The sequence below is a fragment of the Nomascus leucogenys genome, chromosome X, assembly GCF_006542625.1.
Source record: "Nomascus leucogenys isolate Asia chromosome X, Asia_NLE_v1, whole genome shotgun sequence".
NCBI classification, from domain to species: domain Eukaryota; kingdom Metazoa; phylum Chordata; class Mammalia; order Primates; family Hylobatidae; genus Nomascus; species Nomascus leucogenys.
In genome coordinates, this window is record NC_044406.1 from 63,151,794 (window position 1) to 63,173,504 (window position 21,711).

Below are 21,711 nucleotides of genomic sequence, written 5' to 3' on the forward strand. Positions count from 1 at the left end.
ACTGAGGAAGCTGAGGTGGGAGAATCGCTAGAACCTGAAAGGCAGAGGTTGCAGTGAGCTGAGTTTGTGCCACTGCACTGCAGCCTGGGTGACAGAGCAAGACTGTCTCTAAGTAAATAAATATAAACAGTACATATATAGAAAATAGAAACGCAAGAAAGTGGTCATAATTGCTATCTCTAGAGAATGAATAGAGGGAGAGACTTTTTTTTTTTTTTTTTGAGACGGAGTCTCACTCATCGCCCAGGCTGGAGTGCAGTGGCGCAATCTCGGCTCACTGCAAGCTCTGCCTCCTGGGTTCATGCCGTTCTCCTGCCTCAGCCTCCCGAGTAGCTGGGACTACAGGCGCTTGCCACCACGCCGGCTAATTTTTTTTTTGTATTTTTAGTAGAGACGGGGTTTCACCATGTTAGCCAGGATGGTCTCGATCTCCTGACCTCGTGATCCGCCCGCCTCGGCCTCCCAAAGTGCTGGGATTACAGGCGTGAGCCACCGCACCCGGCCAAGACTTTTCTTTTTATACTGTTGGGTATTGTTTGATTTTTCTTTTTTTTTTTTTTTTCCATGAGTAAGTATTAGTTTTCTTCTTCTTCTTTTTAATTGAGACGGGGTCTCACTCTGTCAGGCAGGCTGGAGTGCAGTGGCGCAATCTCCACTCATTGCAGCCTCTGCTTCCCGAGCTCAAGCTACCCTCCCACCTTAACCTTAACCTCTTGAGTAGGGGGGACTACACGGACACTCCACCACGACCGGCTAATTTTTCCTTTTTTTTTTTGGAGATGGAGTTTCGCCATGTTACCCAGGCTGGTCTCGAACTCCTGGGCTTAAGCGATCCTCCCGTCTCGGCCTCTCAAAGTGCTGGGATTACAGGCATCAGCACTGCACCTAGCCAGAATTAAAAATTCAGGTTCTCAGTTGCATTAGTCATATTTCAATGGCCACTTATAGTTAGTAGCTGCCATATTGAACACAGCAGACATAGGACCTTTCCATCATTGCACACAGTTCTATTGAACAGCCCAAGTCTAGATCATTGTGTCCCCACATAAGGTGGTGCCCATTGGGATACCCTGCAACCCTGAGTGTGAATTAATTAATGGGAATTAACAACACATACTTATCAATTGATCCTTGTAGTCCTTGGTTAACCATGGGGGCGGGGCGAGTTAGGCATTACTGAAACAATTAAGGTTAGTTACTGATAGGCCTCCTATGGAATATACAGTCTGATCTAGAGGCCTACAGTATATCCATGGCAATGATGACACCTGTTGAATCTCTCTGCAAATCATAGGAACAATAGTGATGTTTGGACTGCTAGGTTTTCTGGTTACCATGGAAATGAGGGGGCTGGTTACAATTCTGTGTAATCACGCAGAGACTAAGGTATGATGCACCCCCTCCTCCCCCACCCCGTCTGTAACCATGACCAAAGAGTTGACTATTTCAGTTGCGTCTCCCGAGTAGCCCCAGCAACAGGAGAAGCATCTAGAAATATGATTAAGTATGGGGTGTCAGGATGCAAGCCCTAACAAGGAAGTGTGAAAAAAGAAACATGGCGGGGCATTTTTTTCAGTAGGAAAAGGCCAAATCTATTACATTGAATACAATGACATTGTTACTCTTGCTTCTTGCACAGGCGCAGTGCAGGACTGCTCCGAGCACGCCTACGCGCGCATTTTCTCCCCTTCCTCTCCCTCTTTCCACTTTCCTCTCCCTTTTTCCCCTCTCCTTTCCCCCTCCCACCACTCGGTCTTTCAGTCTTTCAGTTAGTTCGTTTATGTCTCTCCTTCCGACCCCCACCTCTCCCTTTCCTTTTCCCCCTCCCCCTTTCCTTTCCCGTCTCACGCGCCAGGTCGCTTGCACATGCGCATTAGGTACAAAGCCTCGCTCTTTGTCCCCATCTGTCGTTCACACGAACTCAAGCCTTTGGCATTCGGCAGCCAATAGAATCTAAGAAATGGCGGAATAATGATTCCGCCTCGGGAGCTAAACCTTGATTGGCAGTTCAGCTAACCAATCCAGAACGCCACTTTGTACCCCTTGGGAGGCACCGAGCTCCGTCGTCTCGTTTCCGGCGGTCGCGCGCTCTTTTCTCGGGACGGGAGAGGCCGTGTAGCGTCGCCGTTACTCCGAGGAGAGACCAGTCGGTAGAGGGTGAGTTTTGGGACGGCTTGGTTCTTGTTTGGGAGGGTAGTGGGATTTCTTGGAACAATCAGCGAAGGAAGAGGCTAGGGCGAAGCTAGGTTTGGAGGGTGGATGGGCGCTTCCGAGGTCCCTTGAGGCCTTGTCTCTGCCGCCACACTGCCTTCTCAGCCCACCCGCGAGGGCCCACTTCTCTCAACTCGCTTGGCTTCGGGCTTTGCGCGTTTTCGTTCCCGCCCTGTTTCTTTGTGCAACTCATCTCCGAATCTTACCCGTGTCAGTAAGTTGCCGGCCTCTGAGCCGCCCTGGGCCCGAGGGTGTGGGGTCTATTATGAGAGCGCTGAAGTCGTGGTTCGTTGGAGGAGGAGGCGCTTTGTCGGGCGCTCCTCCTCTCGGCCCCGCGAGGCCATTAATTCAGAATGGGCAAGTGGGGCCCCTCAAGCGATATTTCTTTGTCAAAACTCTTAGCTGGAAAGTTCCTCTGCATATCCAGAGCCCACCGCTTTCGTAGTCAGATTTCTGTATGCCCTTTTTCTAAAGTCTTACCGCCTAGCTCCTTGACGCATTTATATAGCATCACTTTTTAAAATGAAACTTAAATTTATGGATTTCGCATCGAGTATTTTATTTTGCAGTTTGAGAAACTCTTACCATAACCTGACACGTTTCTTTGTGTTTTTAGCAGAGAAGTCGAGGTTAGAAGGAACTGGGAGGCACTTTGCTGTCTTCAATCGAAGTCGAGGTAGGTGTAAGGGATAGGGTTGCCAGACAAAACACGGGGCACCCAGTTGAATTAGAATTTCACCTACACAACCAATTATTTTTAAGTATATGTTGCATGGTTTCAATTAAATTTCAAATTTAATTGTGGGTTGTGTATTTTATTTGCTAAATCTGGCAACTCTAGTGGGGGGGGGGCCCTGGCTTTATTTATACTGTGTCTTTGTCCACCTTCCTTGTTATTAAATGAAAAGTCCTAAGAAACTCTTAGAGAAGGACCTTAGTTCATTTTACAGCTTTCAGGCTGGCCATCCAGGCGGCCATCTCAGTCTTGTAAATTTATACCAGATTTAGATTTCAGATATATGTGATATAGTGTTTGGTCCTCTACCTAAACATTTGTTTAACTGTAGCATGCCCAGTGGTTAGAGTCTTTCTCAACCAGCAATACGTATTTTCTCTCAAAATTCTTCATCAGGATTATTGGTCTCAGGGACACATAAGTAGACAGAAATCTTTGCTGCTGATCTTCGCGCTGTGTTCTCTTTTCAGAGGCCCAGTATTTAGGCGACAGTGAATTTATTACTCTAAAGAGGGTTCTGCACATATTTCCAAATTATATTGGTGGTCATCAGAAGTAGGTGATAGGAAGAAATACTTCTCAAGGTACTTGCTACTTCGTGGGGACTGTTACAGGTGCTTTATTATGACAGTCTTCACTAGTGCATTCCATCCTGGGCCTCTCCGGGGCCAGGGGAAGAGAGATGTTTAACATCTGGAACCCAAATAGGAAAAGATTTGATTCTGATGCCCACCTTGCCCCATCCCCAACTGTTTCCAGGGTGGACTTTAGATTTTGTATGTTTTAACTTCCTGCTTTTATATCTTATTTTTTAAAACACTATTTCCTTTTTTTTTTTTTTTTTAAAGGTATCTCATTTGCCATGAAACTGCTACACCTGCTCATGGCATTTAAAATCCTCACAACTTTTTGAGAAAACGATGTTGCAGTATGTGGCAAGAGTCACAGGATAGATTCTATTTTTAAGAATGTATCCTATGGAAATAATTAAATGGAAATAAAGCCGAAAGCCAGAGGACATTTACTGCAGCATTATAATAGGAAAAGCCAAAAACAACCACCTAAATGTCTTATAGTAGGGAGTAGTTTAGTAAAGTAGTACATCCTGGTGAACTTTATATAGTCATTAAAAATTACAATTATGTTGACATTAGCAGAAATGAGGAAACTCTGAATATACAAGGGTGTATTATCAGTTACTGAAATGATAATGTATGTCTAAGCAAGAATGGAAAATTGTGGGAGGAATATTTAATCATGAATATGTCCAAAGATTTAGCTATGAGCATTGATTATAATGGTGAAAAATTGGAAACAACCCAGGTGTCCAACACAATAGGGACTTGGTTGACAACTGAATGCTGTGTCCGTTAACGTAAAAGATTTAATGACGTGAAAGCTGTTTATGATACATCATGAAGTGGAAAAAACAGGTTACAAAATAGTTTTTATCATATCTCATTTCAAATACATAAATTAATGACTAGAAGGATATACCAGCATGTTAACAGTGACTTTTTAGTGGCAGGTCTATGGATTTTTATATTTGTATTTTTTTTATTTTGGTTTTTCTAAATTTTCTATATTAATACGTTTTATAATAAGTATCTGTAATTTCTGTTTAAAAATTTTTAAATAAAATTTTAAGTTGTAATTTCTGATACCTTATAACTTTAATGAGAAACAAAATTGATTAAGTGATATAAATGTGAAAATTTAAATCTTGGCTGAAATGTCAAATGTTGTGAGGTTTACCATCTGCCTCCTTCTACTCCCTATCCACTTTACCTTCCTCCCCCATTTTTATTTATTTTCCCATAGCACTTACCTCTTAAGTACTATATAATTTACTTATATATATTGTCTCTCACTAGAAGCAAGTTCTGTGGGCAAGAATTTGCTTTGTTCACTAATCCACTCTAACCATCTAGAATAGTGCCTAGCAAATGGTAGGCATTCACTGAATATTTTTTGAATGAAATTGTGAATTGAAAAATTTTCAGTAACCTACAAGCAATGCATTTGTTTTCATTTTTGCCTACCTTCTGTTCCTTGTCTGTATTCACATCTTTAAAATTAGAAAAAACCCTTTCCCTGTTAGAATATCAGACATACTCATGTTTATGTGGTCTTCATAATCTTTAATTCTGTGAACGTTCTGTTATATAGATGTACCGTACTTTCATGAAAACCATTCCCCTGATTTTGGAAATTTAAGTCATTTTTATTGTTTTCTTACCATAAAGGCCATTACAATGAACATTTTCACGGGTGTAGTTTTTAATTTTAAAATTATTAGGATAAATTTACAGGAGTAGAATTTCCAAATTAAAGACTATGAATTAACATCTTGATAGCTCTTGTTACCTGTTTTCTTACTAAACTTTTGGTTACAGAATTTGGTAATTGCATTGATGTTTTCAGTTTTGGTGGGATGTGACATAAAATAGATTAGGAATGTTTTTATACACATGAAAGTATTCCCATATACTCATCATCAAAATCAGTAGTTACCAAGCCTTTGTCGCTTTTCTTTCATTTGAGAAATATAATTTTCTGTGTTTATAATTATTTTTTGAGACAGACTCTCACTTTGTTGCCCAGGCTGGAGTGCAGTGGCACCGTCTTGGCCTACTGCAACCTCCGCCTCTCAGGTTCAAGTGATGCTCCTGCCTCAGCCTCCTGAGTAGCTGGGATTACAGATGCCCGCCTAATTTTTGTGTTTTTGGTAGAGACGGGGTTTCACCATGTTGGTCAGGCTGGTCTTGAACTCCTGACCTCAAGCAATCCACCCTCCTCGGCCTCCCAAGGTAATCCCTCCCAGGGATTACCAGTGTGAGCCACCACGCCTGGCCAATTTTATTTTATTTTTGTTTGTTTTTATTTTATTTTTATTTTGTTTTGTTTTTGAGACAGTCTCAATCTGTTGCCCAGGCTGGAGTGCGGTGGTGTGATCTGGGCTCACTGCAACCTCTGTCTCCCAGGTTCAAGTGATCCTCCCACTTCAGCCTCCCAAGTAGCTGGGATTACAGGTGCACACCACCACACCTGGCTAATTGTTGTTGTTGTGTTTTTGTTTTTTTTTTTGGAGACGGATTCTAGGTCTGTTGCCTAGGCTGGAGTGCAGTGGCACAATCTTGGCTCACTGCAACCTCCACCTCCCAGGTTCAAGCGATTCTCCTGCCTCAACCTCATGAGTAGTTGGGATTACAGGTGCCCACAACCACGCCCAGCTAATTTTTGTATTTTTAGTAGATACGGGGTTTCACTGTGTTGGCCAGGCTGGTCTCGAACTCCTGACCTCATGATCTGCTCACCTTGGCCTCCCAAAGTGCTGGGATTATGAGCGTGAGCCACTGTGCCCAGCCTAATTTTTGTATTTTTAGTAGAAACGGGGTTTCACTATGTTGGCAAGGCTGGTCTTGAACTCCTGACCTCAAAATGATCCACCCACTTCTGCCTCCCAAAGTGCTGGGATTACAGGCATGAGCCACCGTGTCCTACCTAATTTTTTTTTTTTTTTTGAGACGGAGTCTCTCTCTGTTGCCCAGGCTGGAGTGCAGTGGTGCGATCTCAGCTCACTGCAACCTCTACCTCCTGGGTTCAAGCGATTCTCCTGCCTCAGCCTCATGAGTAGCTGGGAGTACAGGCGCCCACCACCACGCCTGGCTAATTTTTGTATTTTTAGTATAGACAAGGTTTCATCATGTTGGCCTGGCTGGTCTCGAGCTCTTGATCTTTGTGATCCACCTGCCTCAGCCTCCCAAAGTGCTGGGATTACAGGTGAGCCACCGCACCCAGCCAATTTTCTCTATTTCAAAGGAAGCATATAGTATTAATAATACGATGCTCATAAAAAGGTCCTTTTCTGCATCTTTCCTTCAGCTAAATTATTACTAGAGTGTCTTGTGTTTGAGGGAATGGATTTAGGTTTGATGTCCTTTTAATTTCTGGAGAACTGTCCTTGAACAAGGAAGACTGTCCTCAGTTTGTTAACCTGATCAATCTGAAAATTTTCATTTTAAAACTCAACTTTTGAATTCAGTCTGGATTATACCAATAATCTTCTTGTTTTTTTATTTTTTTAATTTATTTATTTTGAAACGGAGTTTTGCTCCTGTTGCCCAGGCTGGAATGCAATGGCCACGATCTTGGCCCACCGCAACCTCTGCCTCCCGGGTTCAAGCGATCCTCCTGCCTCAGCCTCCCGAGTAGCTGGGATTACAGGCATGTGCCACCACGCCTGGCTAATTTTGTATTTTTAGTAGAGATGGGGTTTCTCCATGTTGGTCAGGCTGGTCTCGAACTCCCGACCTCGGGTGATCCGCCTACCTCGGCCTCCCAAAGTGCTAGGATTACAGGCATGAGCCACCACGCCCAGCCTATTTGTTTATTTTTGAGACCAAAAATATATTTTCCCGCCCAGGGTGGAGTGCAATGGCAGCATCTCTGCTCACTGCAATCTCAGCCTCCTTGGTTCAAGCAATTCTCCTGCCTCAGCCTCCCAAGTAGCTGGGACTACAGATGCACGCTACCACACCCGGCTAATTTTTTGTATTTTTAGTAGAGACAGGGTTTCACCATGTTGGCCAGGCTGGGCCCGAACTCCTGACCTCAGGTGATCTGGCCTGCCTTAGTCCCCCAAAGTGCTGGGATTACAGGCATGAACCACTGCACCCAGCCTATTTTTTTCTCTTTTTTTGAGACAGGGTCTCATTCTGTTGCCTAGGCTGGAGTGCAGTGTTATATGATTTGCCTCACTGCAACCTCCTCTTCCTGGGCTCAAGTGATTCTCCAGCCTCAGCCTTCCAAGTAGCTGGGACTACAGGCATGAGTCACTGCACCTGGCCTCCCCTCCCCCCTACCCTTTTTTTTTTTTTAAATAAAGACTGAGTCTTGCTATGTTGCCCAGGCTGGTCTCAAACTCCTGGGTTCAAGCCATCTTCCTGCCTCAATCTCCCAAAGTGCTGGGATTACAGGCCTGAGCCACGATGCTGGCTTCATTTGTTTTTTTTTTTTATTTCAGTGTTTGGGAGCACAGAGCACTTGTTTTCTTTTTAATCTTGTGTTGATTTTTAAATGATAGAATTTAACATTTTATTATTTTTATCTTTTTTTTTTTTTTTTTTTTCTTGAGACAGGATCTCATTCTCCCTGTCCAGGCTGGAATACAGTGGCGTGATCACAGCTCACTGCAGCCTCAGCCTCTCAAGTAGCTGGGACTACATGAGTGTGCTATCATGCCTGGCTAATTTTTTTTATACATATTTTTTGTAGAGGTGGGGCTCACTGTGTTGCCCAGGCTGCCCAAGCAGTCCTCCTGCCTAGACCTCCCAAATTGCTGGGATTACAGATGTGAGCCACTGTGCCCAGCCTATTTATCTTTTCTTTTTTTTTTTTGAGACAGTTTCACTCTTGTGCAATGGCGCAATCCCGGCTCACAGCAACCTCCGCCTCCCAGGTTCAAGTGATTCTCCTGCGTCAGCCTCCTGAGTAACTGGGATTACAGGCATGTGCCACCATGCCCCACTAATTTTTGTATTTTTATTAGAGATGCGGTTTCACCGTGTTGGTCAGGCTGTTCTTGCACTCCTGACCTCAGCTGATCCACAGGCCTCAGCCTCCCGAAGTGCTGGGATTACAGGCGTGAGCCGTCTCGCCTGGCCTATCTTTTTATGTTTGCTTTTATTGCTTTAGTAGTCATTTGTCTTTCCACTGTAATTAATAAATACTTAGAGTGTGTACTGTATGCCAGTAGTGAGCCAGCATTTTTACACGTTTATTCTCATAGCCTCTTTGAGAGACAGGTATTTTTATCATCCCCTTTAGAACAGCTGAAGAAACAGGTATAGAATAATTTACTAGTAAGTAGTACACAATTGAGGAACACAATTCAAACCTAAGGATGCCTAACCTCACAGCCCATACTAGTACCACTGTTATTTCCACAGTATGTACTGTGGGCTAGGATTGGTAGGTACCAGAGAAGATAAGACTTTACTAGTCTTTGTCCTTGTGATAACCAGAATCTATTTCAATCATTTTCTTTTTAAAATGTGCTTAAATGTGTGATGGGGCGAGTTTTTAAGAGTAGATTCTTTTTGGAAAAGTAGTTTTCTATTAATGTGTAGTATTGAACTGGGAAGTTCTTTAAGCGATTCTAGTGCAAACAGTTCTCATCCAGTACTCATTTAGCTTTTATGTCAGTATAACTGCTGATGCCTCGTTGTTTCTAGATTTTTATTTTATTTTTTATTTATTTTTTTAATTTTTTATTTTATTTTATTTTTGAGACAGTTTAGCTCTGTTGCCCAGGCTAGAGTGCAGTGGCACAGTCTCGGCTCACTGCCAGCTCCGCCTCCTGAGTTCACGCCATTCTCCTGCCTCAGCCTCCTGAGTAGCCAGGACTACAGGTGCCCGCCACCACGCCTGGCTAATTTTTTGTATTTTTAGTAGAGATGGGGTTTCACCATGTTAGCCAGGATGGTCTTGATCTCCTGACCTCGTGATCTGTCCGCCTCGGCCTCCCAAAGTGCTGGGATTACAGGCGTGAGCCACTGTGCCTGGCCAGATTTTTTTTTTTTTTTTTTTTTTTGAGACGGAGTCTTTCTCTGTCCCCCAGGCTGGAGTGCAGTGGCACTATCTCGGCTCACTGCAAGCTCCGCCTCCCGGGTTCACGCCATTCTCCTGCCTCAGCCTCCCGAGTAGCTGGGACTACAGGCGCCCGCCACCACGCCGGCTAATTTTTTTTTTTTTGTATTTTTAGTAGAGACGGGGTTTCACCATGTTAGCCAGGATGGTCTCGATCTCCTGACCTCGTGATCCGCCCGCCTCGGCCTCCCAAAGTGCTGGGATTACAGGCTTGAGCCACCGCGCCCGGCCGCCTGGCCAGATTTTTATATTTATTTTTTATTTTTTGAGATAGGGTCTTTCTTGGTTGCCCAGGCTGGAGTGCGGTGGCACAGTCATGGCTTACTACAGCCTCTAACTCGTGGGCTCAAGTGAACCTCCAGCCCCAGCCTCCTGAGTAGCTGGGACTACGGCGCCACTATGCCCGGGTAGTGTTTTTTTGTTTTGTTTTGTTTTGTTTTGTTTTGTTTTGGAGATGGAGTCTCACTCTGTCACCAGGCTGGAGTACAGTGGCACGATCTCAGCTCACTGCAACCTCCACCTCCCAGGTTCAAGTGATTCTCCTGTCTCAGCCTCCCAAGTAGCTGGGATTACAAGCACCCGCTACCATTCCTGGTTAGTTGTTGTATTTTTAGTATAGATGTGGTTTCACCATGTTGGCCAGGCTTGTCTCGAACCCCTGACCTGGTGATCCACCCACCTCGGCCTCCCAAAGTGCTAGGATTACAGGCTTGAGCCACACGCCCAGCCTGCCTGGGTCATTTTTAAATGTTTTTGTAGAGATGGGGTCTCATGGTGTTGTCTAGGCTGGTCTTGAACTCCTGGGCTCAAGTGATCCTCCCACCTCAGCTTCCCAAGTACTTGGAACCACAGGCGTGCGCCACCACACCCAGCTAATTTTTGTATTTTTTTGGTAGAGGTGAGGTTTCACCATGTTGCCCAGGCTGGTCTCAAACTCCTGGACTCAAGCAGTCCTCCCACCTCTGCCTCCCAAAGTGTTGGGATTACAGGTGTGAGCCACTGCACCCAGCCTTTTTATTTATTTTTTCTTTATTTTTTTCCTTTTTTGTTTGATTTTTACTAAATTTTGTAACCTCCAGAACGCAAGATTTTTTTTTTTAACATAGTTTCCATATACAACACTGATAGATTTTTGAATTGTTCTTCTTTGTCGTGGTTGTTCAAAGTAACCAATTGTTTGCCTCTGGCAAAAGCCAGAGCACCAAAGGTGATGAATTACATATAAGTCATCAGGAAGGTGGCTGATTGTGTTATTAGTACTGAATTTATTTATTAGTCTACTTTTTCTTTGTAGGGTGCAAAAATGCAGAGTAATAAAACTTTTAACTTGGAGAAGCAAAACCATACTCCAAGAAAGCATCATCAACATCACCACCAGCAGCAGCACCACCAGCAGCAACAGCAGCAGCCGCCACCACCACCAATACCTGCAAATGGGCAACAGGCCAGCAGCCAAAGTGTGTATATGCTAGGTGATGGAGTAGAAATGGATTCCCTCTGGGAATGGTTTCTTGGTTTTTAGATTAGTTTCTCGGACTTATAAGGGAATAGGCCTCTATGGCACACCTTTGTTCTTTTTTCTCTTTACTTATGATGGAAAAGGCTGATTCTCCAAAACCAAGGAGCAAACATGTATGACAGCAGTTGAGTACAGGTTGCTCTGCTGTGTTGGCACATTCTACTGCTAAACAGATGGCTGCATGTTTTACCTCAGCTTGGTTCTTAGAGGTAGTCATCAGATGACTGGTAGTTAAAAAGAATATAGAAAAGTCTTTAAGGCTTAAATGGAGAAGTCTGGTACTGAGTACTGTGCTTTTAGCCTTGAGCCTGTACCAGCTCATTGTAAAAAGTCTTTAAGTATATGTTCCTGTTTGAGTACCAATTGTGTGCCTCTAAGACTAGAACCAATCCCAACTTTCTTTATTTCCAGACATTACTATAAAGAATTGCTCTTTCCTAACTCATTTCATTCTGTTGCCCCCAGCCTGAAAGAATGGGAACTGTTAAGGTTATGAAAATTGGTGAGAGATTAGGAAAATGGAACAGTTACTTTGTTTTTATTTTTATTTTTTTTATTTTATTTATTTATTTTTTTTGGTTTATTCTCATCTGAAGGTACGTTTTGAATGTTAAAATCTGATCCCTTGTAACATAGGGCTCCTTCCTTGAATTGCTTAATTTTCTCTTTGGCCGGTAGTGCCTATATTTTTCTCTCTCTTGCTTAGTCTAGCTTGGCTTCTGGCCTGTTGTAGAGCTGTTCAGATGTCCTCTGCATACTGCTTTCACATTCTAAGGCACAGTTTACTCATAAGTGGTTAGGTTGCCTTGGGAAATGGTGTTTGCATTCTCTACAACAATTAATGTTTCCTCATCTATCAGTGGTTATAGGTCTTTGAGGGTACGACTGTAATTCTGTTTCCCCAGTCTTCTAAGTGACTGTGTGTCTTCTCTCAGATGAAGGCTTGACTATTGACCTGAAGAATTTTAGAAAACCAGGAGAGAAGACCTTCACCCAACGAAGCCGTCTTTTTGTGGGAAATCTTCCTCCCGACATCACTGAGGAAGAAATGAGGAAACTATTTGAGAAATATGGAAAGGCAGGCGAAGTCTTCATTCATAAGGATAAAGGATTTGGCTTTATCCGCTTGGTGAGCAACTGTTGGCTTTTGAGGCATGTGCTCTAAAGGTGGGGAAGCTGGAGAATAATAGATATGCAAAAATAGGCAGTGGAAATAATTCTCAGATGATTTGTTCATTAAAAGCTTGATGAAACAGAACCACAAAAATGGCACATTTTAATTTTTCCTCATAAGTTTTGTTTCAAGGATAACAGGTTTTTTGCCTAGGATACTGGAGCTAAAGTATGCCCTTTGGAACTTTTTTTTTTTTTTTGAGACGGAGTATCACTCTTGTGGCCCAGGCTGGCGTGCAGTGGCGTGGTCTTGGCTCACTGCAACCTCCACTTCCTGGGTTCAAGCGATTCTCCTGCCTCAGCCTCCTGAGTAGCTGGGATTACAGGCGACTGACACCACACCCGGCTAATTTTTGTATTTTTGGTAGAGACGGGGTTTCACTGTTTTGGCCAGGCTGGTCTCGAGCTCCTGACCTCAGGCGATCCACCCACCTTGGCCTCCGAAAATACTGGGATTACAGATGTGAGCCACCGCACCTGGCTGGAACTTTTTTGTTTTAATTAGGAAATTTCAAACATATAGAAGTAGACAGAATAATAATGAACCTGCATATATGCATTGTATAGCTTCAGTAATTAGCAAGTTGTGGTTAATTTTGTTTTATCTGTACTCTTCCCCTATTTGGTCCCCCCATGATCAAGAGATGGGTATCTCACCATGTTGCCTTGGCTATACTTGAATTCCTGAGCTTAAGCAATTCTCTGTCCTCAGCCTCCTGAGTAGCTGGGACAGTAGACAACGCACCATGGTGCCTGGTTTATTTGTATCTTTAAAAAATTATTTTAAATTGAATTAGCCAGGCATGGTGTACGTCTGTAGTCCTAACTGCTCAACTAGGCTAAGATGATAGGGTTGATTGAGCCTAGGAGTTTGAGGTTACAGTGAGCTATGCTCATGGCACTGCACTTCAGCCTGGGTGATAGAGTGAGACCCAGTCTCTTAAAAAAAAAAAAAAAAACTAATGATGGTAAAACATACATAACATAAAATTTACTATCTTAACCATTTGTAAGTGTAGACATTATTTTAAAATCTGGTTCAATTTAGGGAAAGTATATGAGAGGAAAACATTTCTAGACATTATCTACCTCCATAAATGGAAGAGAATAATGTGACAGCAGGATCACTGGATGGGGTGGTCAGAACTGATTTTCATTCCAATCTGCCAAGTCATTTTCTCTGGGTATCAGGTTTCTCTTTAGTAATATGAAAGGGATCCCGTCAAGGTTCCTGGTTCCAAAGAGGCTTCTTGGAGGATATTCGTGATTCTGATACATACCTAGCAAAAATTAGACTGAGCATGGTGGCTCATGCCTGTAATCCCAGCACTTTGGGAGGCCAAGGTGGGCGGATCACTTGAGGTCAGGAGTTTGAGATCAGCCTGGCCAACATGGTTAAACCCCGTCTCTATTAAAACTACAAAAATTAGCTGGACATGGTGGTAAGCGCCTGTAATCCCACCTGCTCAGGAGGCTGAGGCAGGAGAATTGCCTGAACCTGGGAAGCGGAGGTTGCAGTGAGCTGAGATTGCTCCACTGCACTCCAGTCTGGGCGACACAGCAAGACTCCGTCTCGAAAAAAAAAAAAACTAAAATATTCTAGGTGGTTTTAGGGTGGTCTTAGTGTTTTTGTTTTTGTTTTTTTTGAGACGGAGTTTTGCTCTGTTGCCCATGCTGGAGTGTGGTGGCGTGATCTTGGCTCACTGCAACCTCTGCCTCCCGAGTTCAGGCAATTCTCCTGCCTCAGCCTCTGGAGTAGCTGGAACTACCGGTGCGTGCCCCTGCGCCTGGCTAATTTTTTGTATTTTAGTAGAGACGGGGTTTCACCCTATTGGCCAGGATGGTCTCGATCTCCTGACCTCGTTATCCACCCGCCTCGGCCTCCCAAAATTCTAGGATTACAGGCGTGAGCCACCGTACCTGGCCAGTGGTCTTTGTTTTCTGGAAGATCTGTTGTCACTTGGGAGAATAATACCCATAAAATTAATGACCACCTAAGTGTTATTGATTTCTAGAACTAGATGTGATTTATTGCGAGGCCATCAGAAGCAATCTAGGGTGGCCAAAGAGCTGAAGCACACAGTTAAGTTCTTTCACTTCTGTTTCTTTGTATGGTTGTTTAGTTTTTCTGGGGAGATATTTTGTTATTGAACTACACTGCTTTAGACTGTTGATGGCTGCTAAGGTGTTCTTTGTCAAACTGAGTTATTCTAATTTTCCTCTGCTTCCTAGGAAACACGAACTCTAGCGGAGATTGCCAAAGTGGAGCTGGACAATATGCCACTCCGTGGAAAGCAGCTGCGTGTGCGCTTTGCCTGCCATAGTGCATCCCTTACAGTTCGAAACCTTCCTCAGTATGTGTCCAACGAACTGCTGGAAGAAGCCTTTTCTGTGTTTGGCCAGGTAGAGAGGGCTGTAGTCATTGTGGATGATCGAGGAAGGCCCTCAGGAAAAGGCATTGTTGAGTTCTCAGGGAAGCCAGCTGCTCGGAAAGCTCTGGACAGATGCAGTGAAGGCTCCTTCCTGCTAACCACGTAAGTGAGGGTCATTTTCAGACATAGACCTTAGATTGCTAATTCCTTCCATGGTCTGGAGAGTTAGCCTCTAGTAACCACTTTTCTATGTTAAAAGACTTTTGGTCAGCCTGGCATGGTGGCTGACTCCTGTAATCTCAGCACTTTGGGAGGCCGAGGCAGGCGGATCACCCGAGGTCAGGAGTTCGAGACCAGCCTGACCAACATGGTGAAACCCTGTCTCTACTAAAAATACAAAAAATTAGCCGAGCATGGTGGCGTGTGCCTGTAGTCCCAGCTACTTGTGTGCCTGTAGTCCCAGCTACTTGGGAGGCTGAGGCAGGAGAATCGCTTGAACCCAGGAGGCAGAGGTGGCAGCGAGCTGAGATCACGCCACTGCACTCCAGCCTGGGCAACATAGTGAAACTGCCTCAAAAAAAATAAATAAAAGGCTGGGCGCAGCGGCTCACGCCTGTAATCCCAGCAATTTGGGAGGCCGAGGCGGGTGGATCATGAGGTGAGGAGATCAAGACCGTCCTGGCCAACATGGTGAAAGCCCATCTCTACTAAAAATACAAATAAATAAACTAAAAATACAAAAATTAGCGCACCTACAGTCCCAGCAACTTGGGAGGCTGAGGCAGGAGAATCACTTGAACCTGGAAGGGGGAGGTTGCAGTGACCCGAGATTGCGCCATTGCACTCCAGCCTGGCGATAGAGCAAGACTCTGTCTCAAAAAAAAAAAAAAAAAAGACTTTTGGTCCAGGCGGGACAGATCACGACGTCAGGAGATCCAGACCATCCTGGCTAACATGGTGAAACCCCATCTCTACTAAAAAAAATACAACAAATTAGCCGGGCGTGGTGGCGGGCGCCTGTAGTCCCAGCTACTCCGGAGGCTGAGGCAGGAGAATGGCGTGAACCTGGGAGGTGGAGCTTGCAATGCGCCGAGATTGCGCCACTGCACTCCAGCCTGGGTGACAGAACAAGACTCCGTCTCCAAAAAAGAAAAAAAAAAGACTTGGTATTAGGCTGGGCGTGGTGGCTCACGCCTGTAATCTCAACACTTCAGGAGGCTGAGGCGGGTGAATCACGAGGTCCTGAGTTTGAGATCAGCCTGGCCAAAGTGGTGAAACCCCATCTCTACTAAAAATACAAAAATTAGCTGGATGTGGTGGTGGGCACCTGTGATCCCAGCTACTCGGGAGGCTGAGGCAGGAGAATCACTTGAACCCGGGAGGTAGAGGTTGCAGTGAGCTGAGATTACACCACTGCACTCTAGCCTGGGCAACAGAGGAAGACTCCGTTTCCAAAAAAAAAAAGACTTTTGGTACTAAGTGAGCTTTCTCATATGATTTTTGCTGTAACCTTACATTAATAGAAGTGGGATGACGATTATGAAAAATAACTTTTTAGTCATTCGGTAGGTTGTCATTTAATCAGTGTTAAGTCTCTCTTTGAAGTTTTAGAGCTCTGAAAAGTTGATTTGTGCATGCAGTATCTCTTAGTGTTTACCACAACTCATTTCTCAGAGTGTCTGTAGATGTTTAGGTTGTACTTAAGTACTGCACCTACCTACTTGGAATATCTTTTTTAGGCTGTATTCAGAGATCTAAGTCCTGATTTCGTCCTATCAACCCCAGATTTACTTTTTTCTTTTTTCTTTTCTTTTTTTTTTTTGAGATAGAGTCTCACTCTGTAGCCCGGGCTGGAGAGGTGCAGTGGCGCAATCTCGGCTTATTTCAACCTCTGCCTCCCGGGTCCAAGCAATTCTCCTGCCTCAGCCTCCCAAGTAGCTGGGATTACAGACGTCCATAGAGTCAGGGTTTCACCATGTTGGCCAGGCTTGTCTTGAACTCCTGACCTCATAATTCACCTGCCTCGTCCTCCCAAAGTGAGGGGATTACAGGCGTGAGCCACCACCCCCGGCCCAACCCCAAATTTTTTATAATGTCATTAGGTATAAAAACTCCTTCAGAAGTGTTTGTCCAATCCTGAGCCCTAGCTAATTCATTGTGCCAATGACATGTGTAGAGAAGAAGCTTGGTGGGGTATGATTTGATTAACACTGAACTTTGTTCTTTCTCCCAGATTTCCTCGTCCTGTGACTGTGGAGCCCATGGACCAGTTAGATGATGAAGAGGGACTTCCAGAGAAGCTGGTTATAAAAAACCAGCAATTTCACAAGTATGCAGTCTTGATAGATTTCCCTATTAGGTGTTTCCTTCTTAAGGAAGCTTATAAAGGGATATGTAAAAGAGGCAGGTCTTTGCTGCACATGTTCACTGGCAGCCATTATCTTGGTCCTCACAAGGAATGCAATTCTTAGCTGGGGTAATCCTGGATGAAGTTAGTAACCTAGGAACCTTGCCTATAGGGAACGAGAGCAGCCACCCAGATTTGCACAGCCTGGCTCCTTTGAGTATGAATATGCCATGCGCTGGAAGGCACTCATTGAGATGGAGAAGCAGCAGCAGGACCAAGTGGACCGCAACATCAAGGAGGCTCGTGAGAAGCTGGAGATGGAGATGGAGGCTGCACGCCATGAGCACCAGGTCATGCTAATGAGACAGGGTGAGTCTAGGCCTGTAAGTCTTAAAGCTGAAAGGATAAAATGACATTTTTAAATGGGTTTCTTTGTATCAATTAGCAGAAAGGCCTAAATCTCTGCTTTTATACTTAGAAATATTTTGCATTGATTTTGGTAGATAAATAGGCTTGGAGATGTGGCAGAGATACTGGATTCTGTGGAGAAGGAAATGATAGGTTTAACTTCATTTTGGAATGTGGACACCACAGGTGGTTCCAAAGGAATTAGATCCTCTTTGCTTTCTGGATCTTTATTTGAAGAAAGTCATTAGATCTATATGAAGACAATGAGGAATATTCTTAGTCTGTTGTTTTTTTAGATTTGATGAGGCGCCAAGAAGAACTTCGGAGGATGGAAGAACTGCACAACCAAGAGGTGCAAAAACGAAAGCAGCTGGAGCTCAGGTAACTTTTCTCGAACACTTTTTCCCTGACAGCTCTAAAAGTTAATGTCTCAGTCCTCTTTCCTACTGCCATGCTACCTCATGTATTTATAAATGTGTTGGCAAATATTTCCTGGCTGCTTCTCAGGTTCTTTCTTTGGATTGGAGATGTTTTAGCTGCCCATGGTCCTAGAAGTTACCTGCTAAAAAGAAAGCAGCTGAATGCTGGTCTCATGAGGTTTCTTTGGGGGTTGCCTCAGGGCTGGGCACATTTAACAGTGAGTTTCCTGGTGAACTGATAGTTTTCAGTAGGCCAGTCTTCTTGGTTGAGTCCCCTGTTAACCTGCTCAAGTTCTGAAATGTCTCTGTCTTAAATACATTGGTGACTCTCTGTAGGCAGGAGGAAGAGCGCAGGCGCCGTGAAGAAGAGATGCGGCGGCAGCAAGAAGAAATGATGCGGCGACAGCAGGAAGGATTCAAGGGAACCTTCCCTGATGCGGTATATCTCCCATGTGCCCATGATGTACCAGACCAGTCGTGATAAGACAAACTCACCATGAATTGTCTGCTAGGTTACCGGTTATGACCAATTTTCCTGTGTTGTGAAATAACCCTTTAGAAAAAAGAATTCATAAGAAGGAGAGGTAAGGTTTGAAGAGGAGTTCTTGCCTCACAAGCAATATAGGATGAAAAACCGGGTCTGCTGTATTCTCTTTAGACTCAGTGACCATAGGAAGAGATACGGAACCTTGGCGAGTCCTCTGCTGTCCTTGCAGTTGTACAAGTTGGAGTTTCAGAAGCAATCTCTTCCCCCTTTCACCTCTCTGTTGCTAATAGGAGGCTCTAGCTTATGTCCTAGTAGCTCTGTGACCTTGAATTTGTTGCACAACTAGCAAGGGTTGTGCTCCTCAGCTTTCTCAGTGCTCTTTGGATGTGTTACCACTCTATCTACCTCCCTTAGTGTGTGGTCGTTGATGGATTGTGGTAGAATGCACTGCTGTCTTGGACTGTCTTGAGTATTTTTTGTTTTTCAGAGAGAGCAGGAGATTCGGATGGGTCAGATGGCTATGGGAGGTAAGGACTTAGGAGGTTAATGGCTCTGATTTCTTTTTTAGTTTGGTCTTTGGTGAACTATGTAGCTTCTGCTACCTACTTTGCTCTGATTTCTTTTTTAGTTTGGTCTTTGGTGAACTATGTAGCTTCTGCTACCTACTTTAAGGGGGTGACATGCATGTCTTACTTAGCCCAGAGGTCTTGCTGAATTGTTTCCTTTGGCATAGAAAGAGACTAACAATCTTTATCCCTTGTACTGATCACACTACTCTGCCTTAGGTGCTATGGGCATAAACAACAGAGGTGCCATGCCCCCTGCTCCTGTGCCAGCTGGTACCCCAGCTCCTCCAGGACCTGCCACTATGATGCCGGATGGAACTTTGGGATTGGTAATAAAACTGCAGGGCCTTAACAGTAATTCTAAATGGTGGTAGGAGGAGAACAGGCATTGCTTTCACAGCCCCTGGGGGCCTACCTCAATTTGCTATAGATAGCAGTCTTTTTTTTTATTTGAGACAGAGTTTCCCTCTTGTTGCCCAGGCTAGAGTGCAATGGCATGGTCTTGGCTCACTGCAACCTCCACCTCCCGAGTTCAAGCGATTCTCCTGCCTCAGCCTCCCGAGTAGCTGGGACTACAGGTGCTTGCCACCATGCCTGGCTAATTTTTGTATTTTTAGTAGAGATGGGGTTGCACCATGTTGGCCAGGCTGGTCTCGAACTCCTGACTGCAGGTGATCCGCCAGCCTCGGCCTCCCAATTTTGTATTTTTGTTAGAGACTGACACATTGGTCAGGCTGTTTTTGAACTCCTGACCTCAGATAATCTGCCCGCCTCGGTCTCCCAAAGTGCTGGGATTACCAACGTGAGCCACCAAGCCCGGCCCAGATAGCAGTCTTTAGGACTGCTGGTATCCATTAAATGTAACCTCAAGGTCTTTATTTTTGAATCTTGAGCAAACTCAGTCTCTATACTTAATCTAGGAGTTAAGTAAATGCCACCATCTGACTGGCCAGTCTGATTGACTATGTTTGTTGGAGGGAAGTCAATGAAGGCTAGGCGTGATCACATAAAATAGTTGTGAATCCAAATACTTCATGGCTCATGCAATCCTGGGGTTGTTTTGGTTATGGTGTTAAAATGCCAAAACTGGATAGTTTGGTTTTTTTTTTTTTTCTCTTTTTCTTTTTCTTTTTGAGACAGAGTTTTGCTCTTTGCGCCCAGGCTGGAGTGCAGTGGTGCAATCTTGGCTCACTGCAACCTCTGCCTCCCAGGTTCGAGCGATTCTCCTGCCTCAGCCTCCTGAGTAGTTGGGATTACAGGCATGCGCCACCACTTTTGGGGTCATCCACTAGAGTTCTAAACAGATTTAATCACCCACTCCTACCTACCATCAGGAGCCTTGAATAGTTGAATGGAAATAGCCTCCAGTGGAGGGATTACAGATGGGTGGGAAGCTTCCAACAATGGCTCTGTTACAATTTGGCTCTCTTTTTCTCTTTAAGACCCCACCAACAACTGAACGCTTTGGTCAGGCTGCTACAATGGAAGGAATTGGGGCAATTGGTGGAACTCCTCCTGCATTCAACCGTGCAGCTCCTGGAGCTGAATTTGCCCCAAACAAACGTCGCCGATACTAATAAGTTGCAGTGTCTAGTTTCTCAAAACCCTTAAAAGAAGGACCCTTTTTGGACTAGCCAGAATTCTACCCTGGAAAAGTGTTAGGGATTCCTTCCAATAGTTAGATCTACCCTGCCTGTACTGCTCTAGGGAGTATGCTGGAGGCAGAGGGCAAGGGAGGGGTGGTATTAAAAAGTCAATTCTGTGTGGTATATTGTTTAATCAGTTCTGTGTGGTGCATTCCTGAAGTCTCTAATGTGATTGTTGAGGGCCTGGGGAAACCATGGCAAAGTGGATCCAGTTAGAGCCCATTAATCTTGATCATTCCGTTTTTTTTTGTCCATCTTGTTTCATTTGCTTGCCCTGCCCCCGAGACGGAGTCTTACTCTGTCGCCCAGGCTGGAGTGTAGTGGCACGATCTCGGCTCACTGCAATCTCTGCCTCCCGGGTTCAAGCTTGTCCAGGCTGATTTTGAACTGACCTCCACCCGCCTCGGCCTCCCAAAATGCTGGGATTACAGAGGTGAGCCACCGTGCCCAACCTCACTTGGTTTCTTGTCCTTACACTTCCCCAGTCCCAGAGAAACTGCCACATACACCACAAAAACCAAACATCCCCCAATGACCTTAGCCCCATTGCTCCATTCACTCCCAGGTGAGAATTCAGGCAAACGTCCACAAAGGTCACAGGCAACGTACATACGGTTCTGTTATACCCCATATATTACCCCTTCATGTCCTAAAGAAGACATTTTCTCTTAGAGATTTTCATTTTAGTATATCTTTAAAAAAAAAAATCTTGTGTTAACTTGCCTCCATCCTTTTCTTGGGTGAGAACACCCAAGAATGACCCTTTTGTGTCTATGATGTTGCTGTTCACAGCTTTTCTTGATAGGCCTAGTACAATCTTGGGAACAGGGTTACTGTATACTGAAGGTCTGACAGTAGCTCTTAGACTCGCCTATCTTAGGTAGTCATGCTGTGCATTTTTTTTTCATTGGTGTACTGTGTTTGATTTGTCTCATATATTTGGAGTTTTTCTGAGAAATGGAGCAGTAATGCAGCATCAACCTATTAAAATACATTTTAAGCCTTTTAATTTTCTGTGGTGTTTTTGAAGGGGAAAGGAGGGAGGGGAGTTATCTTAGGAGATGAGCTGTAGGCTCTAAAAAGGTAATCCTTTATGACCTTTTGATAACAGTATTGATCTAGACAAACATGGGGAGGAGGTGGGGATGAGATACATCAAATGGCTGAAGGGGTTGG

General features: G+C 44.4%; 1 protein-coding gene across 1 annotated transcript; it reads left to right on the forward strand.

Annotated features, from left to right (window-relative positions):
- The first annotated feature begins 2,014 nt into the window (after positions 1 to 2,014).
- NONO (non-POU domain containing octamer binding) lies at positions 2,015 to 21,544 on the forward strand. Its single transcript, XM_003272698.4, has 12 exons — positions 2,015 to 2,157; positions 2,831 to 2,887; positions 10,893 to 11,055; positions 12,053 to 12,246; positions 14,523 to 14,824; positions 16,896 to 16,991; positions 17,182 to 17,378; positions 17,714 to 17,798; positions 18,173 to 18,275; positions 18,811 to 18,850; positions 19,109 to 19,218; positions 20,332 to 21,544. The coding sequence occupies exons 3-12, from the start codon at positions 10,902 to 10,904 to the stop codon at positions 20,464 to 20,466; spliced, it is 1,416 nt and encodes a 471-aa protein (XP_003272746.1). The 5' UTR covers positions 2,015 to 2,157; positions 2,831 to 2,887; positions 10,893 to 10,901; the 3' UTR covers positions 20,467 to 21,544.
- The last annotated feature ends 167 nt before the right edge of the window (positions 21,545 to 21,711 follow it).